The sequence below is a fragment of the Bos javanicus genome, chromosome 16 (genome assembly GCF_032452875.1).
Source record: "Bos javanicus breed banteng chromosome 16, ARS-OSU_banteng_1.0, whole genome shotgun sequence".
NCBI lineage: Eukaryota > Metazoa > Chordata > Mammalia > Artiodactyla > Bovidae > Bos > Bos javanicus.
In genome coordinates, this window is record NC_083883.1 from 27,177,205 (window position 1) to 27,200,067 (window position 22,863).

General features: G+C 38.3%; 1 protein-coding gene across 9 annotated transcripts in view; it reads left to right on the forward strand.

Annotated features, from left to right (window-relative positions):
* Positions 1–22,863, forward strand: part of DISP1 (dispatched RND transporter family member 1) — a 222,014-nt gene that overhangs the window by 193,871 nt on the left and 5,280 nt on the right. For all 9 annotated transcript variants that reach the window (XM_061382281.1, XM_061382284.1, XM_061382286.1 and 6 more), the window contains 5 exons: positions 5,032–5,061; positions 12,222–12,345; positions 13,488–13,615; positions 13,985–14,082; positions 16,262–16,359. In XM_061382281.1, the coding sequence (XP_061238265.1) occupies positions 5,032–5,061; positions 12,222–12,345; positions 13,488–13,615; positions 13,985–14,082; positions 16,262–16,359 (478 nt within the window). The remainder of the gene's footprint in view (positions 1–5,031; positions 5,062–12,221; positions 12,346–13,487; positions 13,616–13,984; positions 14,083–16,261; positions 16,360–22,863) is intronic.

Here is a 22,863-nt window from a genome sequence, read left to right on the forward strand (position 1 = left end):
TCAACAATTGAGCTCTCTAGATGGGTGGAATGTTTTCATGTTTTAGCAGTCCCATTTCCCTCACCCTACAATCTGCCATTCTTTTCCCAAAATTTATCAAAAGAAAGAGGAACAGTGAGGGAAACCAAGAAACAGACCATTTGTAGCTTTTCTACATTCCTTCCTGTTTCCTATTAACTTTTTCCCTCCCATACTTTTTTTAATGACCTTTTTAAAAGATCTTCCTTCTGTATTTCCCCCAACCCCCATTGTCATGATTACCCTTCTTTGTACCCCCCACCCTCCCTTCTTCTGAGAACTCTACACTCTTGTTAGTTGGTCCCTTGACCAATATATGTGCACATACCACAATTCACTGGTCATCTGAGCTGGAGCCAAGGTTCTCAACTGCTATTACAGATCTCAAATGTGAAGTGCCAGAGGCAATTAATTACTTAGCATGAGTACTGAGTTTGCAAATGCTTTATTTCTTTTTTTGAAAGAAGAGTTGAATTTAGCTCTACAATCATGTCACTGTTACCCAGTCACATACAGAAATATTTTCTTGAGTGGGAGAGAGAATGACACTCCAGCTGGTCATCTGGGGATTGTGCACAACCCAAGCTTATTTACAATACAGCCTGCAGAAGTTGTGTCGTGGAGCCTGCAGATGTCATCCACCTTGGGGCTTTTTCTCAGCAGAACAGAAAATGTCTACAACCCTAACCAAAGAACAAGCAGATGTTTCCACCTAAGATTATTATTTTTTATTTGTTTTTTTTTTGCATGGGTTTTGACCAGATGCTATTAAAAGGTGAATGAACCCTGGAAAAACATGGTTTCTCTCTTTTGTTTTTACCAGTTGTTATTTAGCAACACAAGACTGAGGTTAGGAGGGAAAAAAATCATTCTGCAGATTTTATTAGATAGCTATTAAAAGTAGCAAATCAGAAAGATGGTACAAATGAAGAAAGACCAGTTTTGATCATGAAAGTGTATGTTGGATTCCCTTGCCTGCCTCCTTAAACAGCTATGTGCTGGTAAGAGACTGTAGGGCAGAATTCAAGATGGCAACACCTTAAACCGTAAATCAAACAGGTTTCATGTTTTACCTGCAGTTGTGGTTTTGGTGTTTCAAACATCTGTTTGTCATGTCCATTAGTATAAAAACTTCAAAGGGATCTAATGTTTTCCCAGAAGGTATCTTTGCAGTAACCTCAATTTTTCTTTCTCAACTGATGTCAACAATCTCTACTTATTGTCTCAACTTTAACATAAAATGAAGTTTTTCCTCAAGCAGAAAGAATGTGATGAATACATAGTTGACAGAAAGTCCCTTGGGAATAAACTAGTTGTAGATCCATGAATTTCTCAGTTTAAAAAAAAGTTAATGGGGGTGAATAGGAGGGAAAAGAATATTTATATTTGTAACAACCCAAAATGTATATAATAAAACATCTTTTTTTTTTTTTTTTGCAACTTCTGGGTATGATCCAGCCCAGAGCTATGGCTCTGGGGATCACCTTAAGTCTAAAGAAAAATCTGTTAATTTCTTGTGGAAATTCAAGAGGTAGTTTTGAGGATGTGTAACTTGAAAAGTGAGAGTGACAAATTAAGGTTTTGTGTACAAGTTAAGTGACTGGCTTCTTTGGTCATTGTCTCCCTCTCTAAAAATAAATCTTCTTGCAAAGCTCATTAATAGCTTCATCATTGGAGTTAAGATAGCATGTTCTTTAAAAAGCAGTGTGTGGTTGTGGTGATGGTCACACAACTCTGTGGAAGCACTAAGACCCATTAACTTGTAGGCTTTAAATGGAATAATTATCCTTAGAAGGAAAACTGTATCAAACCTAGAGAATATATTAAAAGGCAGAGACATCATTTGCCTACAAAGGTCTATATAGTCAAAGCTGTGGTTTTTTCAGTAGTCATGTATGTAAGAGTTGGACCATAAAGAAGGCTGAGCGCCAAAGAATTGATGCTTTCCAATTGTGGTGCTGGAGAATACTCTTGAGAATCCCTTGGACATCTAGGAGATCAAGGCAGTCAATCCTACAGGGAATCAACTCTGAATATTCATTGGAAAGACTGATGCTGAAGCTGAAGCTGAAGCTCCAATAATTTGGCCACCTGGTGGGAAAAGCTAACTCTTTGGCAAAGACCTTGATGCTGGGAAAGATTGAAGGCAAAAGGAGAAGAGGACAGCAGAGGATGAGATGGTTAGATAGCATCACTGACCCAACAGACATGAATTTGAGCAAAGTCCAGGAGATAGTAGAGGACAGAGGAGCCTGATGTGCTGCAACCCATGGGGTTGCAAGGCATCGGCATGACTTAGCAACCAACAACAAATGTGAACTATATCTCAGTAAAACCTATTTTTAAAAACATCAGTATATAATTATATTTGAGAAGACTGTGGGGGTTTTCCCTTGGTAGATTTCCCTTGGCATCTGTGTATGCATTGGGGTTTCCCTGGTGGCTCAGACAGTAAAGAATCTGGCTGCAATGCAAGAGACCTGGGTTCCATCCCTGGGTTGGGAAGATACCCTGGAGAAGGAAATGGCTACCCACTCCAGTATTCTTACCTGGGGAATTCCATGGTCAGAGAAGCCAGATGGGCTACAGTTCATGGGGTCACAAAGAGTCAGACATTACTGAGCATAATTAGATATGTAAGAAATGTCTGTGGCACTTTTAAAGAAGATTTTACTTTAACCTTTCTGATTAGCCACCAAATTAATGATTCTTGCAGCATTGAATAAAAGGGCCTCTATTATAGGATTCAGAGACACAAACGAAAACTTGCAAAATGTAGTAAAGTGGGTAGTAAAGCTTAGTAGTAAAGTTTAGGATTCATAGATATGAATGTGTTTAAGTTACAGAGGGTGCGTTTGTGTCTATGTATGTGTTTAACAGGTAGATAAACAAATAGAAAATAGAACTAAATTTACTTGTGTTGATATTTATGTCTTCATTTTCTTGCTGTCCATTGACTACTGATTTCACATCTGTCGAACCTGAGAAAAGTAATAAAAGATTCATTAATTTTCATTAATAAAAGATTCATTAATTAACTAACTCATTAATTCAGAAAACTCTGAAAAAAAAAAAAAAAGAAAACTCTGATCTGACATCTACAAGGGACCCTGCATTATACTAGACTCTGGAGATGTGAGCACAAATAAGATAGGTCCCTGTGTGTCAGTTTTTAGCTTGTAAAGGGAATTCTCTTTATTGTATATGTATTTTAAAAGAATACATTTTAGAGTTGATTTCTTTAGTAATGCTAAAGAATATTCACAAATATTTGGTCTCATATTTATTTGTGAAGCAACAAGGTCTCTTATGCTCTTCTTACTAGAAACTCCAAATTCCGTATCTCCCCACTGAAATACTACTTATTTTCATATATGACAGATGAATACTTTATGATTACCCCTATGTCATTTTCCCCCCTTGGTATTACAGACTGACACACACAAGACTAAGAACAGCAAAGTGGGGATCAGGAAACATGAATTCTCTCTACAGCTCTGTTCCTAAGACCCTGAACGACCAAAGGCAAACAGAGGCTCATCTCTGAAAATAGGACTGGGATGGAATTGGGATATGTCTTCTCTAAGACTGTTTCCAGTGCTTACAATCTCTGGGGTTGTTTCATCTCCTTGAGTATAATATTAAGGGGCTTAGAGTCATCAACGAGGACATGTACAAACCACATGAAATTTAGAACATATGCATCTTTTCTGTAAGCAGATTGATACAAAGTGCATTCTGGAATGTGAGTTCCATGAAGTTTGGGACCCTGTTGGTCTCATTCATGGCAATACCAGGAGTTAAATAAATATTTTTTAAAGAATGAATACATATATATTACTGAGACATATAAATAAGAGAGGGAAGAATAAGAAAGGAAACTTTAGATCACAAAGAAAATCTAAAACAGAGGTCTAACTACTGGAAGAATAATAGATTGAAGTAGAAAAACCAAAAATAGATGTTTCATTTTGTTTTGTTTCCTCAAAGTATGGTACAGCCTGGTGGTAGATTTCAGATTAGGAGAGAGTACACAGGTAGGAAATTACTCATTTATTAAGCAAATATTTAAGTATCCTCTCAGTATTATTGTAATGGTTATCAAACCTTTTGATCTCACAACCTTTTTACACTTTCAAAATTATTAAGGATCCAGAGGTATTAATATTTTATGTGTTATATCTGATATGTACCACATTGGAATTAAAACTGAGAAATTTAAATTTTTTAATTTAACTCTTTTAAAATAATGACTATAAGCCCTTTACATGTTAACATAAGTTATGAAAAATAATTTCCAAAATGAAAAAAAAAACTGTAGTGAGGTGATTAGCACTGTTTCACATTTTTGTAAGTCTCTTTGATGTGTGGTTTAATAGGAGACAGCAGGCTTCTCATACTTGCTTCTGCAGTCAGTCTATTGCAGTCTGCTGTTTGGTTGAAGTATATAATATTATGGACGAAACCCAGCCTTAAAGAGGTATGGGGTTGGAAAAGGGAGGCCCTGAAAAACCCTGTGAAAGATATGAGGAACTCCCAGGGGTCTTCATCCCATACGGGGAGAATCATTGTCTTCCAGCATGGTGGAACATGAGCAGTGAATTTTGTAACTGAAGAGGTGATATGATATTTCTAGCTGAAGAAGGTATTGATGTCCAAATTAAAAGAAAAAAGATGTAAGTAAGAAGCAGCTCGGATTGGAGAGAGGTATGTGGCTTCCTGTTGTGAGAGAGATGAGGGAATCTGTAGCTGTAGGTTTGGAGAATGTCTGGTATGACTATGACTCCCCTAGGAGTGAGTGATGAACATCTGAGAATATGCCACCTACTGGCATACAAGGTGGTCAACATTCATTATTAAATCCAAAATCTCTCAAATAGAAATGTCTTTTTTAACTCTTCAAGGATTCTTTCATAAGGAGAGATAATAAGTGAAATGTTATATGTATATATAAAGCATTTGTTTGTATTATGATGACTTGTTTCTGATTGTTTTTCCTTTGCTTTTTTCCAGACCATCCAGACCTTTCAAGTTACCAAAAAGGTAAAGTAGTCTGGATCATCTTATGAAATAAGTATGTGCTTTTCCCATTTTAGTATTTTCTTTACGTTTTCCTGCTGTTTTTGCCTTCCTCATTTGTATTTTTATGAAGGAAAATTATATTTCCTCTGATTTGGCTGCTTGAGGAATCCTGAACTCCAAAAAGTGGTTTTAATCCCAAGGGAGTCTTTTAGCCTTTAAATTCTAGATGGGTATGATCATTTATGGGCTTCCCTGGTGGCTCAGCTGGTAAAGAATCTGTCTGCAATGCGGGAGACCTGGGTTCGATCCCTGGGTTGGGAAGATCCCCTGGAGAAGGGAAAGGCCATCCTCTCCAGTATTCTGGCCTGGGAAATTCCATGGACTGTACACCATGGGGTCGCAAAGAATCTGACACGACTGAGCAACATTCACTTTCACTTTGATCATTTATATTTGCATGATTATTTTGAATTCTTTCCTGTATGGCTTGGCTTCTCAATGTCTTACTTATTGATGAGAGAGAAACCATCCAGCCAACTGCCATGACTTGAACTCACAGCAGTTTATTTCAGATGGCTCATCTGTGTCTCTTTATAAAAATTTTGTTGTCATGTTAAGATGGAGGTACTTTTTTATGTGAAAATTTTTAAGTTTGCATTTTTTAGTAGAAAATCAAAGTTTTAAATGGACAAATGTTTCCCAAAAAAAAGCATTGTCTCATCAGATGTCTTTTTGCATGGTGATTCCAAATATGAGATTGTTAAGAAATTCTTCATGATATTTGAAATTCCTTTGCTAAGGAAGCTCAGATGCTGATATCTCTGAAGGCTTCCTCAGGAGAGTTATTCTTTCTTTGGAATAAGATTGCTACATAAATTTTAATTAGTAAATTCCTTTTATATTTAAAAATATTTGTAAATTGTAATCAAATAGACATAGCATAAAATTTACCATCTTAACCATTTTAAAGTGTACACTTCTCTGGCATTAAGTACATTCACATTACTGTACAAACATCACTACCATCAGTCTCCAGAACTTTTTTCAACTTGCAAAACTGAACCTCTGTACCCATTAAATAGTACCTGCTCACTTCTTCCTCCCCCCAGCTCCCGGCAACCACCATTCTTCCCTGTCTCTATTAATTCCATTACTCTAACACCTCATATGAGTGGAAGAGTACAGCATTTGTCCTTTTGTGACTATCTGATTTCACTTAGCATATTGTTCTCAAGTGTCATCCATGAGCATGCATCAGAATTTCCTTCCTTTTTAAGACTGAATGATATTCCATGGTATGCATATACTACATTTTTTTTACCCAATTTTGCAACAAAAAATATGGAAAAAAGATGAAGGAAAGAGGTTATACGAAAATGTGTCATAAAGTAACTATGACACATGAAGAAAATGAATTTCCATTTTTCTGGAAATAATAGGGTCTTCTTAAATGACTAAAAGTCTTACATTTTGAAAGAGTCATATGTATTTTTCTCTGTTAAAAGATTTGTATTTTTAAAAGTTTTCATTTCTTCTTTTCAATATACGCACATGTAAATACAACTTCTTCCTAAAATTAGCTTTTTCTGATTCCCCTTTCCCACCCTAGCTGGCAGTAATCTTTTCCTTCATAGAATTCACAAAATTTTTTATCTGTATCCCTGTAAACATATACCTCTGTTGACCTAGTTCTGTAGGTATTTGTGTACCTGTCTGATTTTCTGAATTAGGCTCTAAGTCCCTTGAGGATAATATCCATATCTACTATGATTTTATTCCCAGAAAACCTGCGTCCTTACTATGTAATACTAACTGTTGAATGAGTTTATTACTTCACAAGAAAGAGTTCTGTACTGTGTTCTTCTGTGAAATTCCATAAGCTTCAAATATTCCACTAAATTGATAGTTGATGCCACTAGAAAAGTTAGGATTAATAACATTTAGAAACGCTTACCCTTAGAAGAGGGATAAGGAACATATGTTAAAGGAAACAGAAGGGAAGAAACACAGGAGGAAGAGATTTTTTTAGGAAGCAAGCAATAGCTAAAGTGTTAAATATTTCTTAGGTAAAAGAAGATGAAAACCAAGACAGTTGACATTGGCAGTTTCAGAAGACTCACCAGAGCAAAAGCCAGGCTATTAAGGGTTAAGGACTGGGTAGTTGGTCAGGAAAAGAGGCCTCAGGTCCGAGGTACTCATACTCTCTAAAGCCTGGCTCTCTGCTTGGAAAGGAAGGGGAGAAAGAGGAGACGGTTTCCAGAAAGGCAGCAAAAGTCAAAAGAAAAAGATCTTTGTATACTAAGAGAGGAAAGTTTACTATGGAGGGTCTTATTGTAATACAAATGGTCCATTTAAAACAGGTCCCCCTTATAATGTCACATGAGCATAAGTTCGCCCTCTAAGATACTTCATTTATTTGTTTTAACAGTTATTGCTGATCTTTTTCCAGAGTAAACCCAATAATAACATGATTGAGAATCTGTGAGTATGTTTGAGGGACTTCCCATGTATACGTGTGTGCTTAGTCGTGTCCTACTCCTTGCGACCCCATTGACTATAGCCTACCAGGCTCCTCTGTCCATGCGATTTTCTAGGCAAGAATACTGGAGTGGGTTGCCATGTTCTCCTCTAGGGATCTTTCCGACCCAGGGATCAAATCCAAGTCTCCTGCACCGCAGGGAGGATTCTTTACCACTTGAGCCATCAAGGTCGATATACCTCATGAAAACTTTAGCAGGGCAGGAACAGCTTGGACCAGGGTGCTAGGCAGCCTGCCCACTCACTCAGATCTGCAGTTCACCCACAAACGCAATCCATTCTCCCTGCTCCTTCTGTTATCTGTCATTTTATAGAAGGAGAATGAATCCTTCATATCTGTACTGTTTGATACGTGACCTCTTGAGATGATGATGTGCTCTTTTATATTGGGTTGGTCAAAAAGTTCATTCAGGTTTATCTGTACCAAATAAAAAACCCAAACCAACTTTCTGGCCAATCCAGTCCAACAGTGCCATGGGTAGTGCTGCGGGCCTAACCTAAGCAGCTGATACAGCAGTAGGGCCTTGAGGAAAACCATCACCTGGTCAGTCAGTCATTAAGAAAAGACTGCCTGCTGTCATCCAGGAGCCAGAGAAGTGGATGGCACATACAGTTATGTTGTAGTGTGGTCTAAAGATGTACAAAATTAGATCAGGCAGATGAAAGACAATTACTACATGGTATACAGAGGAACATATTATAGTAAAAGAGTGGTCCTTTGGGAAATTCTTCCAATGCATGTGTAGTTGACTTTTCAGAGAAAAGAATGCACAGGTCCTTTATTCAAATTTAAACTTAGAATATGTACCTTGAACTCAGATGCATCATGAAGGGAATTAGCTAGAAAACTGTAGCTGTAAGATTTATAGGTCATTTTTAATTTCCTTTACTTCTCCAATTTTCCTGCTTTATTAGATTTTGTCATAATATTACAACCATTGTCTGGGTTTCATATTATATATGAAACTTTTGTTTCCCACATGGTGCCCATAGTTACACAACATCTTAGCATAGACAGCAGGAAGCAGAAATGGCCTCAGTTACTGTGTGATATTTAGCAGAAACCACTGTCTGAGTAATATTTACTCAAAAGAGTTAGGGCTTTCCCCCCGTGGTGCTTGATGTCCTCAGGATAGTGATTCCATTTCTTAAGTGCGAGCAGTTGTCTCAAAGAAAGGTTAGCATGTGAAACATGTGCTGTGTGAGGAAGTGGATTTGTAATAGGGTAAGGTTAAATGTGTTTGGAAGAAATGTGCTGAAATCACTAATACCGTAAAGTTTCCATATGTAGTCCATGCACAGATATGGTAGAGACCAGTGCTGTAAAATCAAAACCAAATGTTTTCAAAAGCAAGAAAAAGCAATTATTGAATGAGTTTTTAAGATTGCTGTGCATGTGTGCAGATTTTTCAAGACACAAACAAAAAGTCATTATATAGGTAAATTAAACCACAGTATGAAAACTAAGCAATTTGGGGCCCATGGCCTTCTATTGATAACATGTTTGTAGGTAAAAATGCATAACTTCTGGTTTATTTGAAAGAAAATTGATCCATTTAATATAAAGTATAATGAGTAATTGTGTAAGCCTGGAGCCCTTTTCACTTCATAGGGCTGATATTTTAAAGGTCTAAAATGTAAAGGACTTTTTTTTAAACCTGAAGCAATGAACAGAAAGTCTCAAACGTGCTATTGACAAAGGATTTTATTGCTTCAAACCAGTTACTTTCATCTTGGTTTGCATTTGGTGGAGGAGGAAATAAAGTATAGAAAATATAAGCATTGGGTGTGTTCTGGAAATACGGACGATTCTGACCACTTGGTGTTTACATTTGAATAACTACAATCAACATATTCTGATTTATGTGTTTTCAATACATTCAGGATTATTCTTAAGTTATTCCACCTTATCTGGCATAATTTTTCCTTAATGAGTTTTTAAATGCAGAATTTACGTTAGTGAATTATGTTCAAACTTGAAGTCCTTTGGGTCTATATGATTTTGCACAGAGAAATTAAGAGTGTGGCTTAGGAATTTAATCCTAAATGACAGTTTTGGAAAGCATCTGTTTGTGGCAAGTTGACTTATTCTTGATGGCTTTTGTTTCTCTTGTGTTCGAAGCAAGAGATATCATAGTAGCTAAGAAGCCAGACTCTTAAACCAGACTACCTGGCTTCCTAGCTTCGTGACTTTTTTTAAAAGATATAATTGATATGTAACATTATATAAGTTTCAGGTGTATAACATAATAATTGGATATTCATATGTATTGTGAAATAATCACCACAATAAGTCTAGTTAACATTCATCACTACACACAGTTACAAAATTTTTTTCTTTCTTGTAGTGAGAACTTTTAAAATCTACTCCCCTAGCAGCTTTCAAATATACAGTATAGTATTATTAACTATAGTTACTGTGTTGTACATTACATCCCAAGGACATACTTGTTTCATGACCAGGGCCAGCTTGTGACTTTGAACAAGTTATTCAACCTGACCATGCCTCAGTTTCATCTCATAAATTTGTTGTGAGAATTCTGTGAGATGATAATCTATGTAAAGCATCAGAGCAACTGGAACTCTTAGTGGGTGCAAGCTATTATTCTTTATTCTCCTAAGGTTGCTTTTAAAAGAAAAATAATGAAAAATGCCTGTGCAAGTGCTGCCTTAAAGCATAATTATGTTATATTTTATTTAATGTGAATATCTCCATGAAGCCAGATCTATGAAGTTGAGCGATCAGAATATAAAAATCAGCCATCTATTCTTAGAGACATCTTGTAGCTTTTTTCAGAATTGTAGAGCCACAAGCTTTCTTTAAACTGCCAGCGTGATTTTGAAGAAGAAACTCAAAATATCTGAGCAAGAAGTCTATTTCAAATAAGCCAGAAATAGCCATCACAGCAGCCCAATGAGCTAACACTGTTGAGACTTAAAGAGTTATTGTCCAGAAGTTAGATGTTTCTTTTCTTCTCTGATAAAAATTCAAGAAACCTGAAGTTGGCAGAATACATTTTGAATTTTAGAAGAGTTCAATTTAGTCAACTTCTATTAAGCAGTAAGTTGTTAGCAAGATCTGCAAGCATCAGGTTAGGAAGGCCTGGTCCAAGATCTTACGGAAGGGCCCAGAAACAGGTCTTTCAGTGGAAGATAGTGAAGGAGGGTATGGGAAGGGTATTGGGGGAAATGACTTGACTGTGGGATTTGGTAACAGAGAGGAGTTTCTGAGATGTAGTAAGAAACCACAGCCAGGCCATGGTGATTAGAGAATTGAGGGAAGATAGATACATGGGTGTTTGTTCATCTAATCAACAGATAGTGACCAAGCACCTTTTAAAAGACACTGTTCTGCAGACAGGATCATCTATATTAGTTTTCTATTTGCACAGCAGAAATAGAGACACAGACATAGAGAACAACTGTGTGGATATCAAGGGAGAAGAGGGGATGGGAGGAATTGGGAGATTGGGATTGGCATATACATACTACCGATACTGTGTGTAAAATAGATAACCAATGAGAACATACAGGGAACTCTACTTAGTGCACTGTGGTGACCTGAAATGGAAAGGAATTCCGAAGGGAGGGGATGTATATATGTGTATGGCTGATTGGTTTTGCTGTACAGTAGAAACTAACACATATTGTAAAACAACTATACTCCAATAAAAAATAATTTTCAAAGAAGAAAGTATATAAATGTTTAGCAAAAAGAAGAAGGCACTAATACTGTACTAAATCAACCACTCAATCAAATCAAAAGTCTCTGCCCTCATGTAGCTCACAGTCTAGTGGGTAAGTTCACTATTGTTCTGTGTCCAACTTTTTGTTTTAACTAAAAGGAAGGTTAATAGGTTTATGGGAGGTTTCAGTTTGGTTTGGTTATTCTTAAGGCTTACAGGCTTTCCCGGGTGGCTCAGCAGTAAAGACTCTGTCTGCCAGCGCAGGAGACGCAGGTTTGTTCCTTGGGCCGGGAAGATCCCCTGGAGGAGGAAATGGCAACCCACTCCAGTGTTCTTGCCTAAAGAATTCCATGGACAGAGGCGGCTGGCAAGCTACAGTCCATGGGGTCACAAAGAGTTGGACATCTAAAATAGCATCTAAAATAACAATTCTTAAAGCTTTACCTGAACCTATTTATGGGCTGGGTTCTTTTTCAAGAAGTGATGGAGTGAAAGTAGGAAGAAAGGAATAACTGGAGAAACAAAAGTTCTGGAAGAGACTGCAAAGAGGATGGAGCCTCTGTTAAAATATGTTTTTTTCCACTTAGAAAGTGTAGATTCAAGATCTTTTTCCTAGGCATAGATACAGCAATGAAATATTACTTGTCAGAAATGGACATTATGCTCACTTTCAGTTGGTTAGATAGCATGACTGACTCAACAGACATGAATTTGAGCAAACTCCAGGAGATAGTGAAAGACAGGGAAGCCTAGCATACTACAGTCCGTGGAGGCACAAAGAGTCACACACGACTTAGCAACTGAGGAACAACAGTTTATAATCTCATTAGCTCTTTCATTGATAAATACCTGTACTATGTCTGAAGTAGGAAGAATTAACAAATTGCTGTTAGGTAGTGAAAAAACTTTACTCTGCTTCTAAGTGGCTTTCTCTGTGATCTCTCTCTGCTTTTGTAGTTACGCAGCCCTGATAGCAGACTGGCCTGTGGTTGTCTTGGGCATGTGCACGGTGTTCATCGTGGTCTGCGCCTTGGTTGGAGTATTAGTGCCAGAGCTTCCTGATTTCTCTGATCCATTGCTGGTAAGGAAAACTGAGCCAATAGAATCTGCTCATCTATTTTATTTAGCCTTCGATCATCTCAAAAGATTAAGCATTTTAGGACACTTTGTCTTATGCTATCTAGTACCCTCTCTTTTGAAACCTTCTCAAGCCATCAGTAAGTATAGTCACTTTCTGAAAGAGGAAAGACTTGTTTGTATTCTCAGGTTCTCAAAGGCGGTCAAGGAACTTGCCCACCTTCAAAAATCTGGAAATCTGTTTCTTGGTCTCCATGTTAAGCTAAAAAGCTGTAAATTGGAGAATCTGCAGACTATAAAAACATTTTCACAAAATCTTTAAAACCAGAATATCACCTTTTTTTTCCCGAGGAAGTTAAAGGAATTTCAGTGTTACTAAGAGAGAGCAAGGAGAAGGCAATGGCACCCCACTCCAGTACTTTTGCCTGGAAAATCCCATGGATGGAGGATCCTGGTAGGCTGCAGTCCATGGGGTCGCTAAGAGTCAGACACGACTGAGCGACTTCACTTTCACTTTTCACTTTCATGCGTTGGAGAAGGAAATGGCAACCCACTCCAGTGTTCTTGCCTGGAGAATCCCAGGGACGGGGGAGCCTGGTGGGCTGCCGTCTATGGGGTCGCACAGAGTTGGACACGACTGAAGCGACTTAGCAGCAGCAGCAGCAAGAGAGAGCAGGGTCTGTTTTTAAGTTTTGAAAGATGTCCCTTGGGTGTGGAATAGGGAGGAAAATATGAATGAGGATAATGATAACAATAAACTCTTTGTAAAGCATGCATAACATAATTTAATTTGACCATGATGTTTTATAATATAAAAATAAGTATTTACAAAAAAAAAAAATAAGTATTTACTAAATGCTAGGGATGCATATGGAAGAGAAGCTTCAGATAAGTTTTTTATCCTCCTCTTTGCTGAGATATGTAACATACCAAAGAATCAGGCCGTTTTGTCACAGTAAATAGGTGATCATTATTATGTCAAATCATCTTGTTTTAATGCAGTTCACCTCTGGAGTAGCTGTGAGGAACGTATTTATTTTCTGTTGAAAGCTATCCATCACCTTGACATTGCCTTCCCAAGCTGTTATAACTATACTTAGCCTGAAATGAAGTACACTAATGGGAATTTGTAATATTTTGCCTTAGGGTTTTGAACCAAGAGGGACTGCAATAGGCCAGAGACTGGTCACATGGAATAACATGGTGAAAAATACAGGATACAAAGCAACATTAGCAAATTACCCCTTTAAATATGCAGATGAACAAGCCAAAAGGTAACCATTTATTAACTTTTAGACAAAACACTGCTAATGAATTCCACTTATAAACACTGCCTGCGCAAAACGATTACATCTAAAATGTGTGGCTCAAAATCTTTACCACTGAATGTGTCGAAATTGTCAGTGTCTTTTAAGATTGTGTTGTCTGTTAGTGAATGTTTGGGTTTGGGTTTGTTTTGTTTTGTTTGTTTTTTTTCCTTTTTCAGAAGTGAGAAAATTAATGGTGGTTGCTTATGCCCATCCGTCCAACTTCATACCAAGCACTAAATAGGTCATGACTTTGAGGCAGTATTGTTACCAGTAGGCTTCTCATCCTTGGAATGGTGAGGACTTGACTGAAGATCAAATTGTGTTCTATTTCAGCCATCGGGATGATAGGTGGTCAGACGATCATTATGAAAGAGAGAAGAGAGAAGTTGACTGGAACTTCCACAAGGACAGCTTTTTCTGTGACGTTCCAAGTGAGTAGCATCATAAATGACAAACCTCTCTAAGTTTCCTGGGATTGAACGTGACTGATAACCTAGACTGTCTGGGTGTATGTGACTGGTCACACAGCTTTACTGTTTCTATCATGCTTCAAGAGATTTTGTTTAATTAACTTGTAATTTTACTTCTCTAGGTTAGTCAACCACTAATCTGAACCCACTCCAGTGTTCTTGCCTAGAGAATCCCAGGGACAGGTGGGCTGCCGTCTCTGGGGTCGCACAGAGTCGGACACGACTGAAGCGACTTAGCAGCAGCAGCAATCTGAATTTATTTACCTATAATTAAAAAAAATAATGAGCGAAAAAGAAAAAAATAATAAGAAAGAGAGGATTGTGTTATAGCCAGTTTTAAGACAGATATAAATCTAATAAAATTATTGACCTTGCTCAATATTTCAAGTCATTTTAAAAAACTCCTTGTACATATTTTTAGATTGAACCCTGAAATAATCTACTGTCAAAACACCTGTATTAATAGCCTTCTTGTGCCTGCCTTGTCATTAGGCATTAGTGGAAGAAAGACGAACAAATAAAGTCCAGAGGTTCAAAGCTTGCGTGCCTCAGCGACTCAGCTTATTTATGGATGAGATAAGTGAACTGAGTTAAGACAGTAGGAAGTGATGGTGATTGAAGAGTATATGGCAGAATATGGCCTTGAAAAAATGAGGGCCCATATATTGTAAGAAATCCCCAGAGGCCAGGAATCCTGATTTCAGTATGGCATCACAGATCTCTAAATGTTGGCAGCAAATTCACTAAACAAAATCTGCTGTCGCCTAGAGTCAGCCTGGTTCCTCTGTTGCTGTTGCTGCTGCTGCTGCTAAGTCGCTTCAGTCGTGTCTGACTCTGTGCCACCCCATAGATGGCAGCCCACCAGGCTCTCTCGAGCTGCCAGGAAAGAAGAGTTCAGGGCCTCAGAGAAACATGTTTAATTTTGTATGTCATTGATTAGCCCTCATGGTTACAAGTGAGGAATTGTGATAACTTCAATTTCTGATTAAGTGAATATTAACATCGAAACTCCTTTGGTTTCAGCTTTTTTTGTTGTTGCTGAAAATCCTTCTAAGATGTGTTTTTTGTCTTATCTTCTTAGATCACTAGGGGACCTGATTGGGTCTTAGATGTTTCTATATCTATTCAAACTTCAGGGTCTTTGTCTTGAAGACAGGAGTTTACTAAAGAAAACTTTGTGACCATTAATAAATGCTCATGTAATAAAGCTTTATTCATAAATTTGCAAATTGATTTTCTTTGTTCGCACCATTTGGCATTTTCGATCATATGAAATTAACCTACTTTGTTTCAATTCACTTATGTTAATTTTTTAATGGCTGAGGGAGCAGAAACAGTACTTATTGAGCACCTGTTTTTCAGTATCTCATTTAATTCTCAACACCTTCTTGAGAAAGTGTTGCTGTCTTTATTTTACAGATGAGGAACTGAGGCTCAGGGAAGCTGTTAGTTGCCTAAGATCACCTAGCTAATAAATGACAGAAGCTGGTTACAACCCAGTTTTCACTCTAAAGACAATGGTCTTCCCAGGATATCACACAGCCTCCCTTGTTCGGAGATGTATTTTGTAACAGTATGATTCTCAAAATATTTTTTCTAGAACTCGGAGCACTTAGCAAGAATGACGAGTATGTCTGTGATCCTGGCTAGCATTCTGTGTTTAGCTGACTTTTGTTAGTGCTTTAAAATTGATCGCTTGCCATCTTTGCTCTCTAGTTAGCTGCCACAGAGAACACCCCTATAATCCATTCTTGATATGCACTGGTGCCTCATTCTTTGATTTTATATACCACTGTGGTGATATGTTGTGAAATTAAGAGGGAGGCATTCAATTGATTTTCTGCCAAAAGTTCTTATGTATTGTTCTTCCTAATTACAGTCTGATCAGAACTAGATATGTTACATAACTGCTATGATTTTTAAGATGCAGTGAGTCTACAAAGGCTTTGAGCTAAAGCAATATTTTAAAAAAAAATTTTTTTTTACATTTTTCTCCTGGAATTTAATGAAAGACAGGATTCCCCACTGCTAATGAATTGCCCATGTGGTTTCCCAGTTTGAATTATTTCTGAATGCTGAGTCTTCTGAAATAAATGAATAATTTATAAACTTTTTTCTTTTTTTTTTCCCCTGTCACCAGGTGACCGATATTCCAGAGTAGTGTTTACTTCAGCTGGAGGGGAGACATTGTGGAATTTACCTGCAATTAAATCAATGTGCAATGTAGATAATTCAAGGGTATGTAAAGTAAAACTGAAATCTGTTCAGCACAAATAAGGTTATATTTCTGAAACTCCTTTTACTGCTGAGCCTGGTGCCTGATCAGATGAAAGCACTTAAGTGGCTTACCTACTGAAGAATAAACACCAGGAGAATGGCTTTGCATTCTTTCCGACCCCAGGATCAAAGTGTTTCTGTTTCCCCACCTTTAAAACATACCATCTTCCTTAATAAAGATCTCTTTCTTTCCCACTCATGTTCTTTGTCCTTGATAGTCTTTTGTGTTATTTCACAGCTTATTTCCTTTCAGGATAATAGTTAAGCCTTTTTCTTCTTTTGTTGTATTTTCTCTTTCCTAGTTTCATTGTTCACTCCACTTTCCCCCTGAGGCAATTGTCAGCATCTTAATTATGCAATGAAATGCTCACCTTTCTGGCAATCAATGGATCCTTTTGGCCGGTGACCTCAAAGGAAAATTTAGGGCACAGGCTAGGAGAGGACATCAAAGAACATAAATACAATATCTATGGAAATGGCCTGAGTAATCCAATCCAGATTGTTCTGAATTCTGAACACCTTAATGCTTTAACAGGACATAAAGATATAAGAAGACAGGCACTTCCACTCCTAATCTTCTGTAGAGCACCAAAAAAAAATAAAGTCACCTACCAGGCTTGGAAGAGCAGTCAATTTCATGTGTTCAGATGTAGGTTCTCCAAGTAGAAACTGCTGTCTAAGGTCACTAATGGCCTCGTCCAAGCACAGTAACAAGGCGGAAAAGGAACTTATATTCTGAGCATATTTCTATTCTCAATTAATGTCTCAATTTGATCACTATCAACTTCGGCTGGTCTACCTGACCATGGAGCATTGTCAAGTGAGAAACTCCAGCATGAAACCCAATAAAATGTAAAATCACTTGTCAGTTGAAAATCTAATCACATGCCCTAAGAGCTAGCCTGACAATCCAGGGAAATCACCTGTTCTATTAATAGAGTTCTTTAATGCATAGGAGGCGAAAGGACCCTTTGAGGTCACCCACAGACCAGCACTATCCCTGTGCGGATAAAAGGACCTTCTGAGAACTGAGTGGCTTACCCAGGTCACCTAGTTAGTTGGTCCCAGATCTCCTGACCTCATTCTTCATTCCAAGAGGCCATTTATATATTTTGAAAATAACTTTTGCATTGATGAGGATATCAGGATTTTCTGTGAGTGCCATCTTGTCTCTGTGCAACCCCAAATAGACCAAAGTCACAAACCATCTATAAACAGCCTACAGTTTCTTCATCAGTGAACCATTTTTGTCGTATTTTGTTCTGTTCTACAACGATCAGTGGATTTTTGAAAGCTACTCTGAGCATATTTCTCCCTGTTATGGGTTACAATCATTCTCATACAGAAAGTTGACTCTAACTTTGGAGAACACTTGCTGTGTGCGAGGCTTTATGCTGAGAATTTTACATCTCCCACTGTAAACCTGTGACCTTGGAATAATACCTTTTAACGGATGAGCAGTTAAGCTTAGAGAAGTTAAGCCAGTCTGGTTACTTTATAATCACACCTTGGATGAAAACAATTCATTAACCTCTTAGACCCTGTTATTCCTATCCTTGAAGTTCATCTTTAGACCTTCCCTCCCTTGAAGACACGAAAGTGATTGAATTCACTCAGTTGATTAACAGTTGATGTTTTTTGAGTGTTATTGATATTTGTCAGGAAGTATTCTAAACACTTTAATGAATTATTTCATTTAATCCCCACAACAGTGTTAGGAATGAAACACTCATTTTGCCTGTTTTGCAGATGAGGAAGTTCACACAAGTGGTAACTGACAGGTGCAGGATTTGAACCCAGATAAGTCTTAATGCCACTGCCAATACAGGTGATGCGGGTTCAATCCCTGGGTCAGGAAGATCTCTGGAGGAGAAAATGGCAACCCACTCCAGTATTCTTGCCTGGGAAATCCCATGGACTGAGGAGCCTGGCAAGCCACAGTCCATGGGGTCTCAAAGAGTCGGACATGACTGAGCAACTAAACAACAACAAAAGTCTAATTCTAGAGTCTCTGCCTTTACCCTCCATTCTTTATGCTCCCATAATGCAGGTTACTGCTCCCTCTCCCATTTATCTTTTGCATTGTTCTGCTATATGTACCATTTCCCACTCAAATGAACCTCAAAGAATCATCATGGCCTAGAATAGAATAAGTACCTTTTTTAAAAAGCTAGCAATTTATTCTATGAGCACATCTTAGATTTTTAATAAACTCAAAAGCCAGTAAGCAGTACTGTGCCATTACAGCTTTCATAAGTGAGGAGTATATTATATATACATATATGAGTATATTTCAGATGATAAAATATCAGCACCAATAGGAATCTTACAAAAAGGCATACAGAAAGGATAAATAATTGAATGAATTACTTGAAGGAACAATAGTGGGTGGAAAATAAAGCTAAGGATGAGATTGGACATACAATAATGCATACCCCACAATTCTGTGTATTTGCGTGGTGGTGAGCTTCAAATTTGTCTTTAACCTTCCTGGCAACCACAGCAAAGAAGAATTCATGGTCAGAGACAAAAGTCACTTAAATAGAGTGACAAGTTTGTTTTTTAGAAGAAACCCATCTTGCCTTCATACTAAGACAGAAAAGGATTGTTCCCATACTTCCAAAAGAAGTATGATATTCTGAAGAAAGTTCTTAACAGAAGGTTTAGCAGGTTTACGAGAGGTGCGGTATTGATTCTTACTTGGTTTGTAAACCATATCTCAAATAGGTTGGTACTTGAGATATACAGGAAGCTTTTCTACAAGAGATAAAGCAATGAAATCTCAATACGTGGTTTCTAATGGTTTGGCTTGAAGCATCTGCAAAATTTAAACTACTGAAAAAAGTAGATGTACTTTGCTTATCTTTTTTTCCCTCTACTGAGCTCATCATAAGAATGTTTAGTTGTGACTTCAAGCCTGTACTCCCTGGGAAGAACATAACGATTTGTAGTGCTCTTGTGAAAATGTGAGGAACAGACCTAAAGACGCATCTGAATGAATGGTCAAGCCACTGACAGATACATACCAATAAATGAATAAACATAACCAAGGTCCTGAAATTCTACCTCAAGGAATATGGTTGTAATTTGAGCATTTTAAATTAAATGCTATTTTTGCCAATTGCAAATGTCCTTGTATTCTAGCCTCAAACTCTTGCTGTGAACCTAGAACAACATGTTTCTCACAGAGATAATATATTTAGTGATGTCTTGTGTGCACACTCAGTCGTGTCTGACTCTTCGACCCATGAACTGTAGCCCTTCAGGTTCCTCTGTCCATGGGATTTCCCAGGGAAGAATACTGGAGTGGGCTGCCATTTCCTCCTCCAGGGGATCTTCCCGACCCAGGGATCAAATCCACGTCTCCTGTGTCTCCTGCATTAAAGGCAGCTTCTTTACCGCTTGAGCCATCGGGGAATAATATCTAATGGTTAATGGTTTAGATTTCAGATTATTACTGTACCTTTTTGAGTCTCCCAGGTCAAGACCCTTTGGGTATTTTTATTTGTTATGGTGCTTTAAGCAAACAAATTTTTATTTGTTATGGTCCTGAGGCCACTTAACAGCCTTTCCTTCCCCCCCCCCCCGCCTCAAATCCTTGCTATCGTACCTAAGCACTTGATTATTAAGAACGATCAAGTTGAATGAGACACATATGAAATGATCCAGAGCAGAAGAGCTTAATCGTTGGTCAGTTAACTCCAGAAAGCATCCAGTAATCAGTGTAATGTCACCATGAGACCAGGTGTTTCAACTGTTTTCTGCCTGTGTTGATAGCACATTGAGTTCAAACACCAGTTCCCATTTAAATTACATGGCACTTGTACTCACAGTTCAGATGGTACTAGTTTCCAGAGTGTAGAGCTTCTGTTTCTGATGCTACACCTGTCTCCTCACAGAAATGCTTGATGTCTGAGACTCTCTCAAAAGGGGACTCAGTTGCTTCCCCTGATCTTCCTCATTACTTTTTCTTGTACTTCTGCATTCCTGTGGGGCATGCTGGCAGAGAGTCATTAGTAACAAAGATGTTTGTGCCTCTAATCTTGACTCTGCTGGAAACTCTTTACCCTGGTTTTAGTCTTTGTACACTGTAGACGTTGGTGCTCAGAGGAATCAGCTTGTAGTAGGGATTTGAAATTTGGTACCTAAAACCGTTTTTACTTAAGTAGCTTTTGTGGACAGCTGGAATACACCCCCCTCCTCTGAAGCTTAGAAGATTCTAGAAATGTGTTTCTTGATGCTTGGAGATTTTGTTTGTTTGGTTTTTTTTTTTTTACATTTTGGCTGCACCATGCTGCATGTGATGGGGGAATCTGAGTTCCTCAACCAGAGATTGAACACAAACCCTCTGCAGTGGAAGCTCAGAGTCTTAACCACTGGATTGCCAGGGAAGTTCCCTGATGCTTGTTTTAAAGAGAGCTGTGGAGCCCTTGCTTTTTCTTTCATCTCTAGGCTCCCTTCAACTTTTATACATGAGGAACTTAGTCACGTGGGGAGTGAGAGTCCAGCAGTTGATTGAATCTGGTATTAAAGGCTTAATTTTCTTGCCTTTATTGTTTTCTCAGCGTCTTACCATATCTCCAACTTGGCCATTAGATTTGAAAGTTAAGGTATCATTTAAACTATGCTGGTTTCTTCTTTTTCTCTATTTGAAGGCAACTCCACCCCTGCTCCCATCTGACCAGGGAAGTGTGCAAAGGCGTGTTATCACCACACAAGCAAAATGATTTCCTAAAACTCCCATCTGTGAATACCTAGAATGAAAAGGGCATCCCTCATGAGAGCTGCAAGATATGGCTCTCAGAAACTCCATCCTTATTTTTATAAACTTCAAAGATTTCAAAATCATTCCTATGATGGCAAAAATATGCAAAGATACAGCTGCGTTCTGCATGAAGATACACCTGCTTGCCAAGCGCTTTCAGCCCCACAGTGTAACATAATGACTCTCTATTGGGGTGTCTCCATCCCAGATGACTAAGCCGTGCTTCTCTCTCATTGCACTTGCAGACTTTGGCACTCTGTCTACAGGTTCACATAGACTCTTAAACATAATATGTTGCTTCTCATGTGAATTGTCATCATTGCTTTTCTTGTCTGATTTCCCCACCTCACCACGAGCAATTTGAGGGCAGGAGCAGTTTGCCTTGTTTGCCTTGCCTGCTGCTGCTGCTGCTGCTAAGTCGCTTCAGTCGTGTCCAACTCTGTGCGACCCCATGGACTGCAGCCCACCAGGCTCCTCCGTCCATGGGATTTTCCAGGCGAGAGGACTGGGGTGTTGTCTTGCCTAGGTGCTCAATAAATATTTTTTCTTTTGGATGGATGGATGGATGGGGACATACAGCATCACTCCCTGAAAGCCTAGATGACCCTTGAGCTCCATGCCTTTAGATTTAGGGCACTGGCATCCAACTCAGGATAAATGTCTATTCTCTGCCCTTATTTTTTACCCTCTAAAGCAGTCCTCAAAAACTGTTTTCCAAAGGTTGTACATCAGCCAGCATCACCTTTGAATTTGAGGATTGGCCCTCCAGAGGCTCATTAGCATTTATTTTTTATAGCAGCCATCAAAGTTGTATTTGGTCTGTGTTTATCATGTCCAACTTTTTAATCTCTGGTCAGATACACACATAAAAAACCCTCTGCAATTCTTTGAAAAGGTTAGTCAAGGACAGAATTCTGTGCCTTTTTCCCAGTTTTAGCTGGCAACCCTGTTTCCTTTATGTTTGGCATTTGGTTATTGGGACAAGTACAGATATGTTCCTTCTAGCTGATAGTGGGTTTTGTAATGGATACAGTTCATTTTCTTCCATCTGAAAACTGTCAAACACTATGCATTACCTTTCTTTCAATTCAGTGGGCTGAGCCCAGGGACTTGCCTGTTATTTCTTTACGGGATAAAGCTGGTTATCTGAGAGATGCTATTCCAGGATTTCCTGCTATTTATTAGGTAGTTCAGTTCTCCCTGAGTGAGCTTATGTGAATGTTTTTACCTAGGAACAATTAAATGTTAATTATCCTGTTTTATGAAATGTCCAGTAATTATCACTCTCTAAAAATGAGCTTGAAAATTAAGCCTTTGTTAAAATCAGCGTTATTTTAGTACACTGTATAACAACCCTTTGATTCATTTTTTTAAACTCCCAATAGAGTATCTTTTTGGACTTTCCTGGTGGCTCAGACAGTAAAGCGTCTGTCTACAATGTGGGAGACCGGGGTTTGATCCCTGGGTTGGGAAGATCCCCTGGAGAAGGAAATGGCAATCCACTCCAGGACTATTGCCTGGAAAATCCCATGGACAGAGGAGCCTAGTAGGCTACAGTCCATGGGGTGGCAAAGAGTCGGACACGACTGAGCGACTTCACTATACATTATAGAGTATCTTTAAAACACACACACACACATACACTTTTTATTATGGAAATTATCAAACAGATGCAAAAGTAGAATAGTAGAATGAATCCC